Below are 15530 nucleotides of genomic sequence, written 5' to 3' on the forward strand. Positions count from 1 at the left end.
TACATTGACTTAGTTTTAGTTAAGTTTGATGTCAAACAGTTCTGGAATAAATTAGTCTTTGCAGTCAGATACTGGCAACCATGTAGTAGTGATACTGATAAGAATACAGAGCTTTATTTTTCTTAAAATGCTGATGGCTTGTCCATGCCAAGAGGCATCACTGCAAAAAGCCCATATCAGACACGTGGAATGAGTCTAGTGAGCAAGTGAGCTTCCCATATTTACTCATTTGCACAAAAGCTACAGTGCTTCTGCGTTGAATTTGGTTGTCATCTCCGTACAGCAGTACAGTTAACTTATTCTTTTTATGGTTATGGGTAAAATTATATGTTAAAAAGCTTAAATAATTTGCATAATACTCTTTTATTCTTAGGCTTGTGAGGCTGAAAGTATTATGCTAAACTTAGCAGGACAACTCATCATGTTGCAAAGGGACAGATCTGGACCCCAGATACGAGACAAGGATAATAATCCTAATCAAAGGAAGCATGTGAGTAGATATGGGTGGAATATGATATGTTGCTTCAAAGGTGTTATCAGTGACAGAGGGCACTGTGGAAGGGAGTGATCTGGGCATAAAGAAAAGAGGTCTATAATGCAAGGCAGTGTCTTCATTTACAGGCTGAATTGTTAGCTGGAAGTAAATCACCACTCCCGTGATTGTATTTTTTTCCCCTTTAAAAATCTGTGAAATGTTACTGCTCAATTGTGTGATTGTCTAACTAAAGTATTTGCTACTTATGTTGCAGTGAAAGATACAAATTTTAAGCATAAAGGCTGTATGCAATATTTGGTACCCACTAGTGACATATAATCTCCGATCTGTCTACAGTTGTTCTGTATGTTTATGGAACAATGTCATTTTTTGCAGAGTATTTTTGCAACAATAATAGAAGTTAAGTGACTGAATTTTTCATTTTTTCTGTGCTGATGGAAAAACTTCTACACAAAAAAGCACTTCTGAGAGGTTGAATCTGAAAAATTTTTTTGCAGCTCCATAAAGGACTAGCAAATTTGATGCTTTTAGTAATTTTGTCAGTTCTAGGTTGAACTCCTGGGCTAACTGAAGAAGCAGAGAGCATGTTTTTATTTTCCTCTCTTTTTCTCAACCTTCTGGCTTCCTGACTGTAAGAAGGTTAACAAATGAAAGAAATGCCTTTAGGTTTAATATAAGTAATAAGTGGTGTTTTCCCAGGTGGTAGGGTGTGGCATAGGGGTAGCCAGATTTCTTTCTTCTTTCTCAGAGGAATGACATGTTTGAAGGGAGTAGTTCTTAGCTGATGAGTTCTTGTAAAGAGGGTAAAGAAAAAAAAGAGAAAGGAATAATGAATTCTCGGTTTTTTGTTTTTTTGGTTTTTTTTTAAATAGCTGCCTTTTTGTGCTCCAGTTGTCCTAGCCCAGTCTGTTGAAAATGTATGGACTACTTGCAGGATCAACAAACAGAAACGACACTTACTGGAGGCTCTGTGGCTCAGCTGTGGTGGGGCAGGTATGAAAGTCTGGCTTCCACTGTTTCCCAGAGATCACCGGAAACCGCATTCCTTTCTGTCAAGACGGATCATGCTGCCTTTCCACATCAACATATACCCATTGGCTGTTTTGTTTGAAGATGCCTTGGTTCTTGGTGCTGTTAATGACACTGTGCTTTATGACTGTTTATACACTCAAACCAGTGCTAGAGAACATTTAGAGGTTCTCTTTCCTTTCTCCATTGTTGAGAGAACCTCTCAGATCTACCTCCATCACATTTTACGCCAGCTCTTGGTTAGGAACCTCGGTGAACAAGCCTTGCTTTTGGCCCACTCCTGTGCCACATTACCATACTTTCCTCATGTACTAGAACTGATGCTTCATGAAGTGCTGGAAGAAGAAGCTACCTCGCGGGAGCCCATTCCCGACCCTCTGCTTCCCACTGTGGCAAAGTTCATTACAGAGTTCCCCCTCTTCCTGCAGACAGTTGTTCATTGTGCTAGGAAGACGGAATATGCCCTGTGGAATTACCTTTTTGCTGCTGTTGGAAACCCGAAGGACTTATTTGAAGAGTGCTTAATGGCCCAGGACTTGGACACAGCTGCCTCTTACCTTATTATCCTACAGGTAATAGTACCTTGTGACGTTTATTTTAAAAACATCATCACTCCAAAGTTATGCAATTTAAATGTATTTTCCATTTAACAGCCATCTGTTAAGATTATTTCTGGTTATGAAGGGGGTGATAACAGTTATTTACTGTTACAAAAAATAAAATAATAGCATGAATTTTACTGCTTCTCATCTCGAGTACACTTGAATGTGATGTGATGTGGCATGATTTAGTGGGAGATTTGTTGCTCAATGGCAAAAGCAAATGATTTAATTACACTTTGTTACTTGCAGAATATGGAAGTTCCAGCAGTTAGCAGGCAACATGCTACCCTCTTGTTTAATACTGCCTTAGAGCAGGGAAAGTGGGATCTTTGTCGTCATATGATCAGATTTCTTAAAGCCATTGGCTCTGGAGAAACAGAGACACCTCCAGCTACACCAACAACTCAGGTTTGTGACAAAGGAGTAAATACTATGCATCAAACCTTGTATGATTCGTCCTGCTATTATATAGCATGTTTGCTCCTTTGACTGTATATTTGGATTTTCCTGGTTTTAGGAACCTAGTTCAAGTAGTGGCTTTGAGTTCTTCAGGCATCGCAGCATTAGTTTGTCCCAATCAGCAGAGAATCTCCATAGCAAATTTAACTTGACGAAAACACTGAGTATGCCATCTGGCCCATCTGGGAAAAGGTAATTGGTGTTAATGTCGTCCCCTTCCCCTTTTTCCTGGCTACCGTACTAATTCTCTTACCAATTTAAGTAATAGGAATGCATTTTATAATAGGTTTGTCACAGTTTCCCTCCACATCCTTCTGCATTTGTCTTTTCCTACTCTCATGATGTCTGTGCCTCTCTTATGTTCTTGGGACAAGGTATTCTCAAACATTTAAATATATGTATTTGTGAGTTTGTGTGTATGTATATACATATGCATGTATACATACACACACATAGAGGCACAGTTACATGGATAATTCTGCCCAAAAGCCTATACATCCACAGGATGTGTATGTGGTCATTTAAATAGCTAGTGGGACTGCATGCTTTATTTTAAAGAATCTTGTGCTGAAAGATACATCTTGAACATCTCACAATACTGCAGCATCATAGAATACATTGCATTGTGATACTGTAGACATATGTCAGTGGTCTGACAGTGTGTTGCTAAGCAAGAAATAGAGCCTTGTACACCTTGGAATGAATCCCTCTTAAACTGGCAGCACTGAGCTGGGATTCATTATTATCTCTATTTTGTCTTTTTCCCCATATGAGACCTTCAAAACAGTTCTGGTACAAATGCAAGTGCTTTTATATTTTATAATTTGTCATAGAGAGTAGGAGTTTTGATGGGAAGGGTCTTAGACTGGTACTTGTTCTCTAAATTTGTTTCTCAGAAGTCACTTTGCAATGTCATCTGCCTCTTATCTCTCCTTCTTTATTTTTTTTCTGCATTGCTAATAGTTTAATTCTTTATGGACATTGCTGCCGTTGTAACTTCCTTCCCTTATTTTGTTCATCTATTGGGGCAGTGGGATCTTACAGAGAACACAAATAGCAAGGAGCAGTGGAAGCTGCTTTTGTTGGTATATAGAAAGCTCCCACCACCACTCTGATCACCTCATGTACTGTGGTTGTGGCCAACAGCATTTGCGACTCCCTTTTCTCAGTCTTGTTGTCTGTCTGTAGGTGGAGTAAAGACAGTGACTGTGCTGAGAACATGTATATCGACATGATGCTGTGGCGTCACGCTCGGCGCCTGCTGGAAGAAATCAAGCTGAAAGACCTTGGCTGCTTTGCTGCACAGTTGGGCTTTGAGCTGATTGGGTGGCTATGCAAGGAGCGAGCCAGAGCTGCCCGGGTGGAGGATTTTGTGTTTGCTCTGAAAAAGCTGCACAAGGATTTCCTCTGGCCGTTGCCAGTCATTCCAGCTTCGTCCATCAATTCACCTTTCAAGAATGGAAAATACAAGACAGGTGCTGTAACACCTGAGTTGATTTGTACTAGGTTTCCCTCCTGTGGTCCTAGATCCATCAGTCTGAATCTGTCCTTCCTCAGTTCAGCCAAGCAAAGAACAGGCAAAGGCTTGCCACCTGCACAGCTTTCTCACACAGGATGTATTTTCTGAGGGATTCTGTTTAGCTCAGATGGCATCTCTTCTCTAGTTTGATCACACTACTGTTTCTGTTGAGGTTTCTCGCTTTCTCAGGTGCACCAAACTGGATGTCACTTGTGCAGATGTTGAGTTGAACATGGATATTGCTCTTTGATGTAAATTCTGCTACAGAAAACTACAAAAATCAACATCTCTATATAGTGTTTAGATGACCCTTTGATTAACTAATGTTCCTAATAATTGAACTTTGTATTATGTTAAAAGGTAAGAATTTTGAGGAGTTGCTGTAAACCGGCTTTGTATTATTAATTTCTCAGTTCACTTTAACTTCTTAGGGCAAAGTTGGTAATTACTGCCAAGTCTTCCTGCTTTTCATAGTAGCAGCACTATTATTTAGTCTACTGATGCTCACACTTTATCAACTGCTATTCTTTTAGGCCAGTGCTTACATAAAAAACTTACTAGAAGTTCTTGAAATACCTAAATGCTGCATTCCTTTGGTTTCAGTGATCCCTCAGCAAATTAATTCACTATTGACTTAGATACAAGTTTTGGCTTCCTGAAATGCCTGGCAAGAGGTCTCCAAATGTCCATATTGTTGGTTACATGACTTTTCTTTGGTGGATTTTTCCTTTTTCTAGCCATGGGGGAGCAGCTGCTAAAATCTCAGTCTACAGACACCTTTGTAAACATGGAAATGGACACAGCAGTTTCAAACACACCCCGAAGTCGCAGCTGGCTTGGCAATATCAGCTCCTCTCAGAGAGAGATTGACACCGTTTCATCCCATGGACCACACATGCAAGATGCATTCCTTTCTCCTTTGCTAAGTAAAGGTTAGTCACTCTTCTTTCTGTCTGCTTGGTGGGAAAATGCACCCAGAAGTATGCATTTGTATTTTGACATGTGCACGCCACTGCTGTGTCATTGCTTCTCAGCTGCTGATAACCATAATTCACAACTTATTTTAAAAAAGAGGACTTCTTGAAAAGTGAGGCAAAATTTTTCCAACAGAAAGGTAATGCCCACATCATACATCTTTAAGTACTTGAAGTAGAACAAGAAGTTACTGTTTGCTGAAGTTCCCATCTGTGGTGCCTTGAAATCTAATATTTTTACAGTGTCTGACTGGGAAGAGCATTCTGCCTTTTATCTTTGTCTCTTGTATGGGTCAGACTCTTGCACAAGTTGGCACTGCCCCTGTGGTGTTGGACACATTCTTTATTTGTTTATTGTACAATCACTGTTCTAAAAGCTCAAATGTATTATCAGCTTTTGAAAATGTAAAGATTTTCTACGAATCTTTCCTGAGCACCATCAGAAACAGGACAGGGTTGTCTGACAACCTTTTTTTAATTCACTCCCTCTTGTCATCAAGCTCAGAGCAACATTTTCAAGTGTCTACGTCATGTGATTTCCACTTTATCAGAGGAAAGACTTAAGTACTTGAGTGTGAACTCTCCAAGGTGCTAGGGGTCTCCTCTGAGTCAGAGCACTTGGAGCTGCTATTTAACAAGCTGAGAGGCTTTAAAGGATGAAGAATGAGTGAGGTCCTCTCCCTCTGTTTGGGCACTGCCTCATTCTGCTTTTCACTTCTGTTTCTCTTACTACTTCTACAGACTGCAAATGCATTAGGTTTAAGTATGTTTGTGTTAGGACTCTCAAAAAAAGCATAGTTTAAATGGGAAGAATTGTGTTTATCTTCTCATTGCACTCTTGTACTGCTGCCTGCCACCTGCTGCTGTTCCTGTAGAAAAAGTATCTCTTTTCTTCCTTTGAGTTCAAAGGATTCTTGTATGCATTTTGAAGCAGTTTATTTCTCAAAGTGAGACTAAACTAAGTCTTTAAGACATTGAGCTTAATCCTAGTAACAAATAACTGATCCAGCACTGGTATTCATGGGCAAGAAGCTAATAAAATAACTTTCTGGCCTTCTATGCATTTTCCATAGAAAATATCCATCTGCCTTACCAAGGAAACTGTTGTGGAGGGTGGGTGACTTCCGTTACTCTCCACTGTAACAGTTTTAGCTTTGCTGTTACTATTCCTCTGAAAATTCTGTGACTATATCTATGCTTTGTGTTTTTATTAGAAACACTGACTTCTTCTTGTGATTACTGAAGGTAAATATTTACATTATCAAGCATCCAGAACCTTCAGAGTTTCACAGAAGAAATGACTTTGTTAAAAAGCAGCAATACCAAGTTAAAAGTTAAGAAAGCAGTATCTTTAGATGGACTGGAACCTTTCCTGCAGACTTAATGCTAGGACTGTAGTATGCAAGAGATTGTCACTATGCTTGTACAATGACTTCTAACACATCTTTAGGATATTCATTGATATTACTCTGCAGAATTATTTTTATTTGATAGAAAAACTATCACATTCCTGCAGTAATAGTTCTGCCACACAGTGTGACATGAAGAGTGCTGAGGTGGGGTGAGCAGTATGCCTGAAGTACTTCTTAGCATTGTGATACACAGCAAAGCATTATTATGTATTTTGTCAAATTCTACAGGAAGCAGTTCAGAAATGCTGAATCTTAGTAAAGGTTAGTAGTTTCTTTTCCCCTTATGTTTCTGAGTGTTTTTGATAGGTGACGAATGCAGCATTGGTTCAGCAACAGACCTGACTGAAACAAGTTCCATGGTGGATGGTGACTGGACCATGGTGGATGAAAACTTCTCCAGTCTAAGTTTAACTCAATCAGAGCTTGAACATCTCTCGCTAGAACTGGCTAGTAAAGGGCCACACAAGTCACAGGTCCAGCTGAGGTAAGTAACATAATCTTTACATTTGAAATGTGAAATTACTGGTAGGAGAAAGGAAAACTGTCTACAGAATTACACTGAGATTTTGTCTTCTGAGTGGAAAAAGAAATAAGCAGACTGCTTTTCTATATAGGTACTTGCTTCATATCTTCATGGAGGCAGGATGTCTGGACTGGTGTGTTGTCATAGGCTTGATCCTTAGAGAATCTTCAGTAATCAGCCAGGTTTTCAGTATGATGCAATCCTCTGATATTGACAGAGAAATCTGTCAGAATATCAAGACTGGCCTATATGCTGTTGACAAATGGGCTTCTACAGATTGGTAAGTGTTACTTTTCACCCTCACTTTCATTCCAGATAACTCAAAGTTATTTTTAGGCAATTATCTCAGCCCTAGCTGAAATGATTATTTAGAAGAACTTTTGCAGAAAGTTTCAGAACAGTCAATACAGTTGTGATCTAGCTGGAAAGAAACCCAAACAACCAGCACCTCAACTTTTGGGTTTTATTAGTTATCTTTTCCCCTTTGTTTGGGAGGGTGAAAAAAAAAAATTCTGTACAGGAAGGATTATAGAAGATGCTCATTTATATTATATATTTTTATAAGGGTGAGGGAGCCCTGACAGAGGCTGCCCAGGGAGGGCGTGGAGTCTCCTTTTCTGGAGGTTTCCAAACTGCCTGGATGTGTTCCTGCTTAATCAGGGGAGTTGGACTGGATGATCTTTAGAGGTCCCTTCTAACCCCTGTCATTCTGTGGTTCTATCTGTCTGCCAAGAAAAGCTGCTTTTCACATTTATTCCAGAAGTACTTTCATTTTTTAATTCACTGATAGTGTTCTTTGCCATTGTTTTCCTAGCCCTGGGTACAAGCCATTTCTAAATATCATCAAACCACAGATCCAGAAACTAAGCGAAATAGCAGAAGAGCAAGTACAGCCTGAAGCTTTTCAACCAGTGAATCCTTCTAAGGCTACCGAGCAAGCAAACCCCAGAGCTGAGGAGAGCAGGACTTCATCTAGCCATGGCACTAGTCCTCAGAGTGATGCTGGCAACAGCAATGCAAGCAGGCATGAAGAGGACAAGTCTAAGACAGAAGATGAGGACTCATTCCATGAAGGCAGTTATGACTGTACTGTGTCTTAAATGGAAGATGAACAACTTCCCAAGCATCAGGTGTGAAAGGAAGCAAACCAGCTCTTAGACATGCTTCCACATTTTGGATGTTTTCTTTTTCTTTTTTTTTAGTATTTGACTCTTTGAAATTTTTAGTGGGGATAACTAAGAAGCAGTTTAATCTGATAATTTCAAAAGGAGGAAAGGTTTTTTTGGATGCCATCTTCAGACTGCAGTTTTAGGTTTTGATACTTAGTGGTGTTGAGAGACAGTGAATACATAGGTTCAGCTAATGCTCATCTGTACCCTTATATCACTGACACACGCCCTGAAGAAACTACTTACTTATCTCTGGCTCGAGTTAGAGGCAAAGAGGGGATTAAACGTGAAAACTCTTATCCTTTGCCGCTTGCCTGCCTAAGAAATGTCTGATCAATGCAGTTCAGATTGGTTTGATATCGGTATTTTGTATTAAAGGACTGTAAAGTATATTGTATGTTTTTGTGAATACTCTTGTACAAATACTCACAGTTGTACCATATCTGAAGGTACCTATATGTGTTGTGCATGTTTCTAGATGACTAGTAAAGCTAAAGCAGAGTTGCACTTCTTTCTGGATGAGGCATACTTTAATGACCTAATATTGACTCACAGTGGCTTACTTGTTTTTTACTGCCACTTACAGATCTTGTAGTTGGGTTGAAGGGATTGCTGAAGGTTATTTATTTCAATGTAAATTCTTTTCTGAAAAATGGATTTTTTAAGCGTAAATAATCATCATATACTCTTGCTATGGAAAATTAGTTTAACAGCTCATACTTAAACATTTTTCAAACATTTTATAATATGCATACTTGTAACTAAGACATACTTAACTTTCATACAATGTTATGGAAAGTTGGCTGCAAAAGTCTGTTGCTTTGAGGTACTTTTCTAGCTGCTGTCCCTATGTAATAACTACCTGTAACAGTATTAATTTAGATATTAGCTTGTTTGTACTGTGCAATCTGAACAAAAATGCAACATTACTCATTTTATACAAAATAAACTAGTTTATTTTTTATAACATCACTTGATTACTGACATGGACCAAACTAGTCATGATAGAGTAGTTACAACACATCTGTTGCTTTTATAGTGTAGTTACTACATGCACATCCATTTAAACTCTGAAAATTAAGAATATTCACAATTAAGTTGAAATGAATTGTGGTTTCATCATTTTATTTCCTTTGTAGATAAGATCAAGTGCTTTATAATGTACAGATACTAAACTGTTGCTTTAGGATGGCTTTATTAAGCCAGTACAACCAGTACAAGTGCAATAATTGTGAGTATTACTTGGAAAGCTGGAGATTTTAGTGATTGTAGCTTGAATTTCCATTTAAGAGTTGGAACTAATGTTGATGTTACAGGAAGGAAAGCCAGTTCAAGAGTCCCAGCATTAAGCTTAGTCTGCATTGTAGCTACTGGTTACAGATGTCTGTCATACCTACAAGCCTGTTGTGATCTTACATCAAAATCCATTATTGTTATAAGGGGATACTTAAAGCTCTTTTTATGATTAAAAAAACCTGCTTAATCTATGTTAAAAGAAATAAAAACTGTGCTTCAAGTTTTAGTATTTTTCTGTGGTTCTGTGGTAATGACGTAAGCCAAGTCCATCCTGAACAGCTTTTGGATCAGTTCAGGTTTTGGATCTGTACAACTGAAAATGTACATTAACTGATATACTAACATTCTTAATATTAGTATCTTACTACTGTGCTACTGTTGTTTAGCAGTGAAACCTTTTTAGTTGTGAAATTTCAGAAGTTTGTACTTCTTTAGTAGTAATTATCTCTATGCAAATCTTATGTGCTAATTTTGTATTTCAATTTCACTGCTGTTATACCTGTAATTAAAATACAAATGTATTCAACTTTACTTGAAGTTACTCCTGTGGAAATAACTGTTTCTGACTTCAAGCAATTGACAGTAAATTAGCAGAATTCAGGTAGGTTTCATAGCCACAAGGAGTGGCTCAGAACTCAGAGCCACAAAGGTCTCACAGAAGCTTCCACGTTAAAAACAACTTTATTATGTCATCTTTGAGATTACATCCACCTGTTGTTTTGAAAAGAGATGTGTTATGTTCAGATGGGAAAGGTGTGGTAGCAATGGGGTGCTGCAGGGGTGTCCTTGGGCAGCAGAGCCTAGGAGCTGCGCCTGTGTCAGGCACAACCAGAGACCAGGAGCCCATCAGGCAAGCTGGTGCCTCCTTGCTGTAATGTATTTAAGAAGAGGTTAAAAAAACCCATGTGCTACAGCAGCTGTGAGAGATGAATGAGGAAAAAAAGATGAACACTCCTGCAGAGAGCTAGGCTCAGATACAGGAGGAGGTGCTCCAGGCAGTGGACTTGAGATCCCCTGCAGCTTGTGTGTCTGTACAAGTAAATATTAACTCATCTACTAACATTGTTAATATTAGTATCTTACTATGTTTTTCAGCAGCTCCACCATCTTAGACCATGCAGGCTTTGCTCCTGCAACATGTTGTGGAGCACATGGGAGTACATATCCTCACTGGAGCAAGTGCAGGACCTCATACCAGAGCAGGAAGGAGCAGCTGAGGGAGCTGCAGGACAGGCCGAGCCCCATGCAGGAGCAGAATTGCTGTCAGGAACCTGTGGCTCACAGGGGACCCACAGGAACAGTCTAATACTGCAGGACCAACCTATGGTGAGGAGGATCCAAATTGGAGCAGTTCATGCAAGATGGAGCAGTTCATCCATGAGTCCATGGGAGGGACTCCACGCTGGAGCAGGGGAACAGTGTGAGGAGGAAGGAGCAGCAGAGAGAAATGTTACAGGCTGGCCATGACCTGACCCTTGACCAACCACCCCTCATCCCCTTGCGCTACTGTGGAAGAGGAAGAGTGAAGTTGAGCCTGGGAAGAAAGGGGAGGTTGGAGGAAGGTCTTTTTATTTTTATGGGTTTTGCTATCCTACTTTAATTGGCAATAAATATTTTCCCCAAGGCCAGTTTGTTTTGTCTATTGCAGTAACCAGTGAGTAATCTCACTGTCTCAACCCATGAACTTTTTCATCTTTTCTCCTCTTGGCCTGCTGAGGAGAGGCAGGTTTATTCATCCACAAATACACACTACTCTCTCAACCTAAACATAGGAAAGATGCACCATTTAACCAGATGAGGGTCAGCATTTCCTATGGAATTCCAACTCCCTGTCCCTCCTTCTCACTTTGATTATCCAGCTCATAAAACTGGCTGCCTTGATTCCTGCCAGCCTGGCTTACTGAAGGGTTGAGCATTTCATAGCACAGAAAGATGTCTGATTTTCTCTACCAGGACTCACATATCAAGTTTTCTTGATGTACAAGCTCAATTGCCTCTTAGAAAATAGCAACAGTGCTGGATTGCTTGCAACTCATTTGAGAAAATCCTCTCACACAGGGTATACATGCAAAACTGCTCAAGTCAGCTCACATTTCAGAAGATAATTTTCACCACCACTTTTGTCAACCAAGTAAGCCAATTTTTCACTAGTGTGTTTTAGTCCAAAGCAACCAATTTAAACATTTTTAGAGCCGAAGTGTCTGTAAACTGCATGTGATATCCCTGCTAGGCAAGGAGGAACACGTAACTGCATAATCTAGTCGGAACCTGTACAAAATAAACTTTTCTTTATAAGCTGAGGGGAGAAATTGTCTGCAGCTATACCAGTATTACAACAGATGATGAGTAAAGTTGTTGAGGGGGCTAAGCTGGCTTCAACTGAAGGAAAGCGAGCTCCCATGGGAAAAAAAAGACCACAGGTGTAACTTGCCATCTCATCAGCTCCCTATCCTAGAGTTAAAGATGGCTGAGATATTCTACTGGGCAGTGAAATTAATGCAATGCAAGCTTATGGTCAGTGGCAAAAGTAGTTACAGTGCTTAAACACAGAAAAGGGAGGAGCTCTCCCACCACTCTGTAAGAAAGACACAACTTGCTTTTCCCAAGTTTTCCATGTACCATGTACTGCCTAAAATACCTACCAGACACCACTGAAGAGAAACTTTGCAACAGCCCATGGCTGGAGGCTAAGCTAGCTAAACAGGACAGAAATAAGGCACCTCATTTTCAAGTCATTGTTTCTTATAAAAAAAAGAAACACCCCACACCACCCTCAAAAAAGCAACAGCCCTGAATGGATGGGTAGCTTTCTAAGACAGTTACTAAAATTTAGCTGTACCTGCTGGCTTTGAAACTTGCATTTGTTACATGGTCTCAGACCAGACTGACAGACTCGATCCTTTCCAGATGAACTACTGATAACTTTCAAGACTGATTCTTACAGCTTTCTGAAACTGAAATTTTGAAAAAAACCCCTCTGTTTTGGTAAAGACCGGTGATGCTTGACATCCTGCTTGAAATACACATAGCAGTGACTGGATCTCCCTAAATTGGCTTATACTTCCTGCCCAAATCTCAGCTTTATTCTTGGCATGTTCTCAAACTGCATCTGCAGCTTTGACAGAACTGCAAAGCATCGTGGCCCAACAGAACCTCTTCTGCAGTGAACAAGGAAACCTGACTAAATTCTAGGACTAAAGTATCCTCTGAGCTTGGAATGGATTTTTCATGAAGACTGCGAATCCATGTTCAGTTTTTGAAATCAAAGTCACACTTGTGCAACTTCATATTGTCTAACCGCAAGGATTTGTGACAGCACTTACGGTTGGTGATCCTGCACAGCTTTTTAACCATCCTCAACAAGACCACATATCGAGTTCTAAGATGGGTCATCCCACAGGCTCCTCCCACAATATTATCAAGAACTAGATTAGGGTTTAGTGTTCAAAGGAAAAAGTACTCAACAGCATTACTGTTAGGCAAACTCTTCAGCAGCTATGTAATATATGCTACAATTAGCCCTGTATAGACTTGTTTGGTTTTGTCTATTTGATTAGTGCTTTTCCAACATGTCTGCAGCCCAATGGGGATTGAACAGATAGTAAAGACAGGTCTTGCTGACACAAAACAGTTCCACTCAGCTTAACAGTCTGTCACTTCAGGTATAACACCTGAAATGCTTCTGCTCATTGCACCTACCCCAACACTTTCTTCCAATGTGTACACAATCCTGTGTGGAAGACACAGGGCACCAAGCAGGATTGCGACCCTGGACTTCAGGTGAGCTGACTTTGGCCTCCTCAAAGATCTGCTTGAAGGAACCTCACAGGATAAGATCCTAGATGGCAGAAGTGCCCAAGAGATCAATCATCTGGTCAATCTTCAAGCACTTCCTCCAAGCACAACATCAGTGTATTCACACAGGTAGAAAAGCAGGAAAAGGAGGCAGGAGGCCTGTGTGGATGAAAAAAATATCTGCTGGGAGAGCTCAGGGACAAAACAGATATCTGATATCTGGTTTCTTGGGAAGAGTATAGGAATATTGCCAGAGCATGCAGTAGTGCAACCAGGAAGGAAGGTGAAAGCCCTTCTAGAATTAAACCAGTTGAAGAATGTAAATGAAAATAAGAAGGGGTTTTTCAGGTTCAGCAGCAGCAAAAGGAAGATTAGGGGTAATGTGGGCCCACTGCTGAACACAGAGGGTGCCCAGGTGACAGAGGATGCAGAGAGGGCTTAACTGCTGAATGCCTTCTTTCCTTCAATATTTATGGACAAGACCAGCCCTCGGGAAGCCCAGTCCAGCAAGAATAACAGGATGGTCAGGACAGTGGAGGAGTTGCCATGGGTGGAAGAGGTTAAAGACTTGTTGGCCAAGCTTAAGGCTCATAAGTCAATGGGTCCTGATGGGATGCATCCTAGAATGCTGAGGCAGCTAGCTGATGTGATTGCTAAGCCTCTCTCCATCATTTTTGAACAATCACAGAGGACAGGCAAGGTGCCTGAGGACTGGAGAAAGGCCAATGTCATGCCAGTCTTCAAAAAGGGCAGGAACGGTGACCCTGGAAACTACAGACTGGTCAGCCTCACCTTCATCCCTGGAAAGATGATGGAACAACTCATCCTGAATGTTATCACTGAACATATGAAGGATAAGATGGTTATCAAGGGGAGTCAACATGGCTTCACCAAGAGGAAATCCTGTTTGACCAGCCTGATATCCTTCTATGAGTGCATAACGGACTGGCTAGATGAGGGGAGAGCAGCGGATGTCATCTACCTTGACTTCAGCAAGGCTTTTGACACTGTCTCCCATAACATCCCCATCAGAAAGCTCAGACAGTGTGGCTTGGATGAATGGACAGTGAGGTGGATCGCGAGCTGGCTGAATGACAGAGCCCAGAGGGTGGTGATCAATGGCACAGAATTGAGTTGGAGGCCTGTGGCCAGTGGAGTTCCACAGGGATGGGTTCTGGGGCCAGTCTTGTTCAACATCTTCATCAACAACCTTGATGAGGGAACAGAGTGTACCCTCAGCAAGTTGGCTGATGACACCAAACTGGGAGGACTGGCTGATTCCCCAGAAGGCTGTGCTGCCATTCAGTGGGATCTCGACCGGCTTGAGAGTTGGGCAGAGAGGAACCTCATGAGATTCAATAAGGACAGGTGCAGAGTCCTGCATCTGGGAAGGAACAACCCCATGCACAGTACAGGCTGGGAGTTGAACTGCTGGAGAGCAGCTCTGCAGAGAGAGACCTGGGAGTCCTGGCTGATAATAAACTGAATGAGCTATCAATGTGCCCTTGTGGTCAGGAAGGCCAATGGCATCCTGGGATGCATCAAGAAGAATGTGGCCAGCAGGTCCAGAGAGGTTCTGCTCCCCCTCTCCTCTGCACTGGTGAGGCCTCATCTGGAGTCCTGTGTCCAGTTCTGGGCTCCTCAGCTCAAGAGGGACAGGGAAGTGCTGGAGAGAGTCCAGCGCAGGGCCAAGATGATCAGGGGACTGGAACATCTTTCATACGAGGAAAGGCTGCAGGAACTGGGGCTGTTTAGTCTGGAGGAGAGGAGACTGAGGGGGGAATCTTATTAATATTTACAAGTGTCTAAATGATGGGGGTCAGGAGACTGAGGCATCCCTTTTTTCTATTGTGTCTAGTGCCAGGTCAAGGGCTAATGGGATGAAGCTGGAACACAAAAAGTTCCATTTAAACATTAGGAAAAACTATTTTACTGTGAGAGGGTGAGGGAGCCCTTGCACAGGCTGCCGAGGGAAGGCATGGAGTCTCCTTCCTTGGAGGTCTTCACAACCCACCTAGACGGGTTCCTGGGTGACCTGATCTAGGTGGACCTGCTTGCGCAGGGGAATGGGAGTAGATGGTCTTTAAAGGTCCCTTCCACCCTCTACCATCCTGTGATACTTGTACTTGACAGGCAATCTGAAAGTGTGGTGACAGTCTAATGCTGCATTGGATTGTATAACCATAACAGGTACATCCCCCCTTAAATGGATAAAACCCCTAGTTCTGAAGATTTTTAACCTACAGTTATATGAGT

General features: G+C 41.2%; 1 protein-coding gene across 4 annotated transcripts in view; it reads left to right on the forward strand.

Annotated features, from left to right (window-relative positions):
• The window catches only part of RIC1 (RIC1 homolog, RAB6A GEF complex partner 1), a 59302-nt gene extending 48852 nt beyond the window's left edge, over positions 1 to 10450 (forward strand). For all 4 annotated transcript variants that reach the window (XM_062018468.1, XM_062018469.1, XM_062018471.1 and 1 more), the window contains 9 exons: positions 374 to 490; positions 1369 to 2097; positions 2377 to 2535; positions 2645 to 2778; positions 3775 to 4061; positions 4843 to 5037; positions 6798 to 6975; positions 7106 to 7294; positions 7829 to 10450. In XM_062018468.1, coding sequence (XP_061874452.1) covers positions 374 to 490; positions 1369 to 2097; positions 2377 to 2535; positions 2645 to 2778; positions 3775 to 4061; positions 4843 to 5037; positions 6798 to 6975; positions 7106 to 7294; positions 7829 to 8114 — 2274 coding nt within the window. In that variant the 3' untranslated portion in view covers positions 8115 to 10450. The remainder of the gene's footprint in view (positions 1 to 373; positions 491 to 1368; positions 2098 to 2376; positions 2536 to 2644; positions 2779 to 3774; positions 4062 to 4842; positions 5038 to 6797; positions 6976 to 7105; positions 7295 to 7828) is intronic.
• The last annotated feature ends 5080 nt before the right edge of the window (positions 10451 to 15530 follow it).

This window comes from Colius striatus, chromosome Z (genome assembly GCF_028858725.1).
Source record: "Colius striatus isolate bColStr4 chromosome Z, bColStr4.1.hap1, whole genome shotgun sequence".
In the NCBI taxonomy this organism is placed as follows: domain Eukaryota; kingdom Metazoa; phylum Chordata; class Aves; order Coliiformes; family Coliidae; genus Colius; species Colius striatus.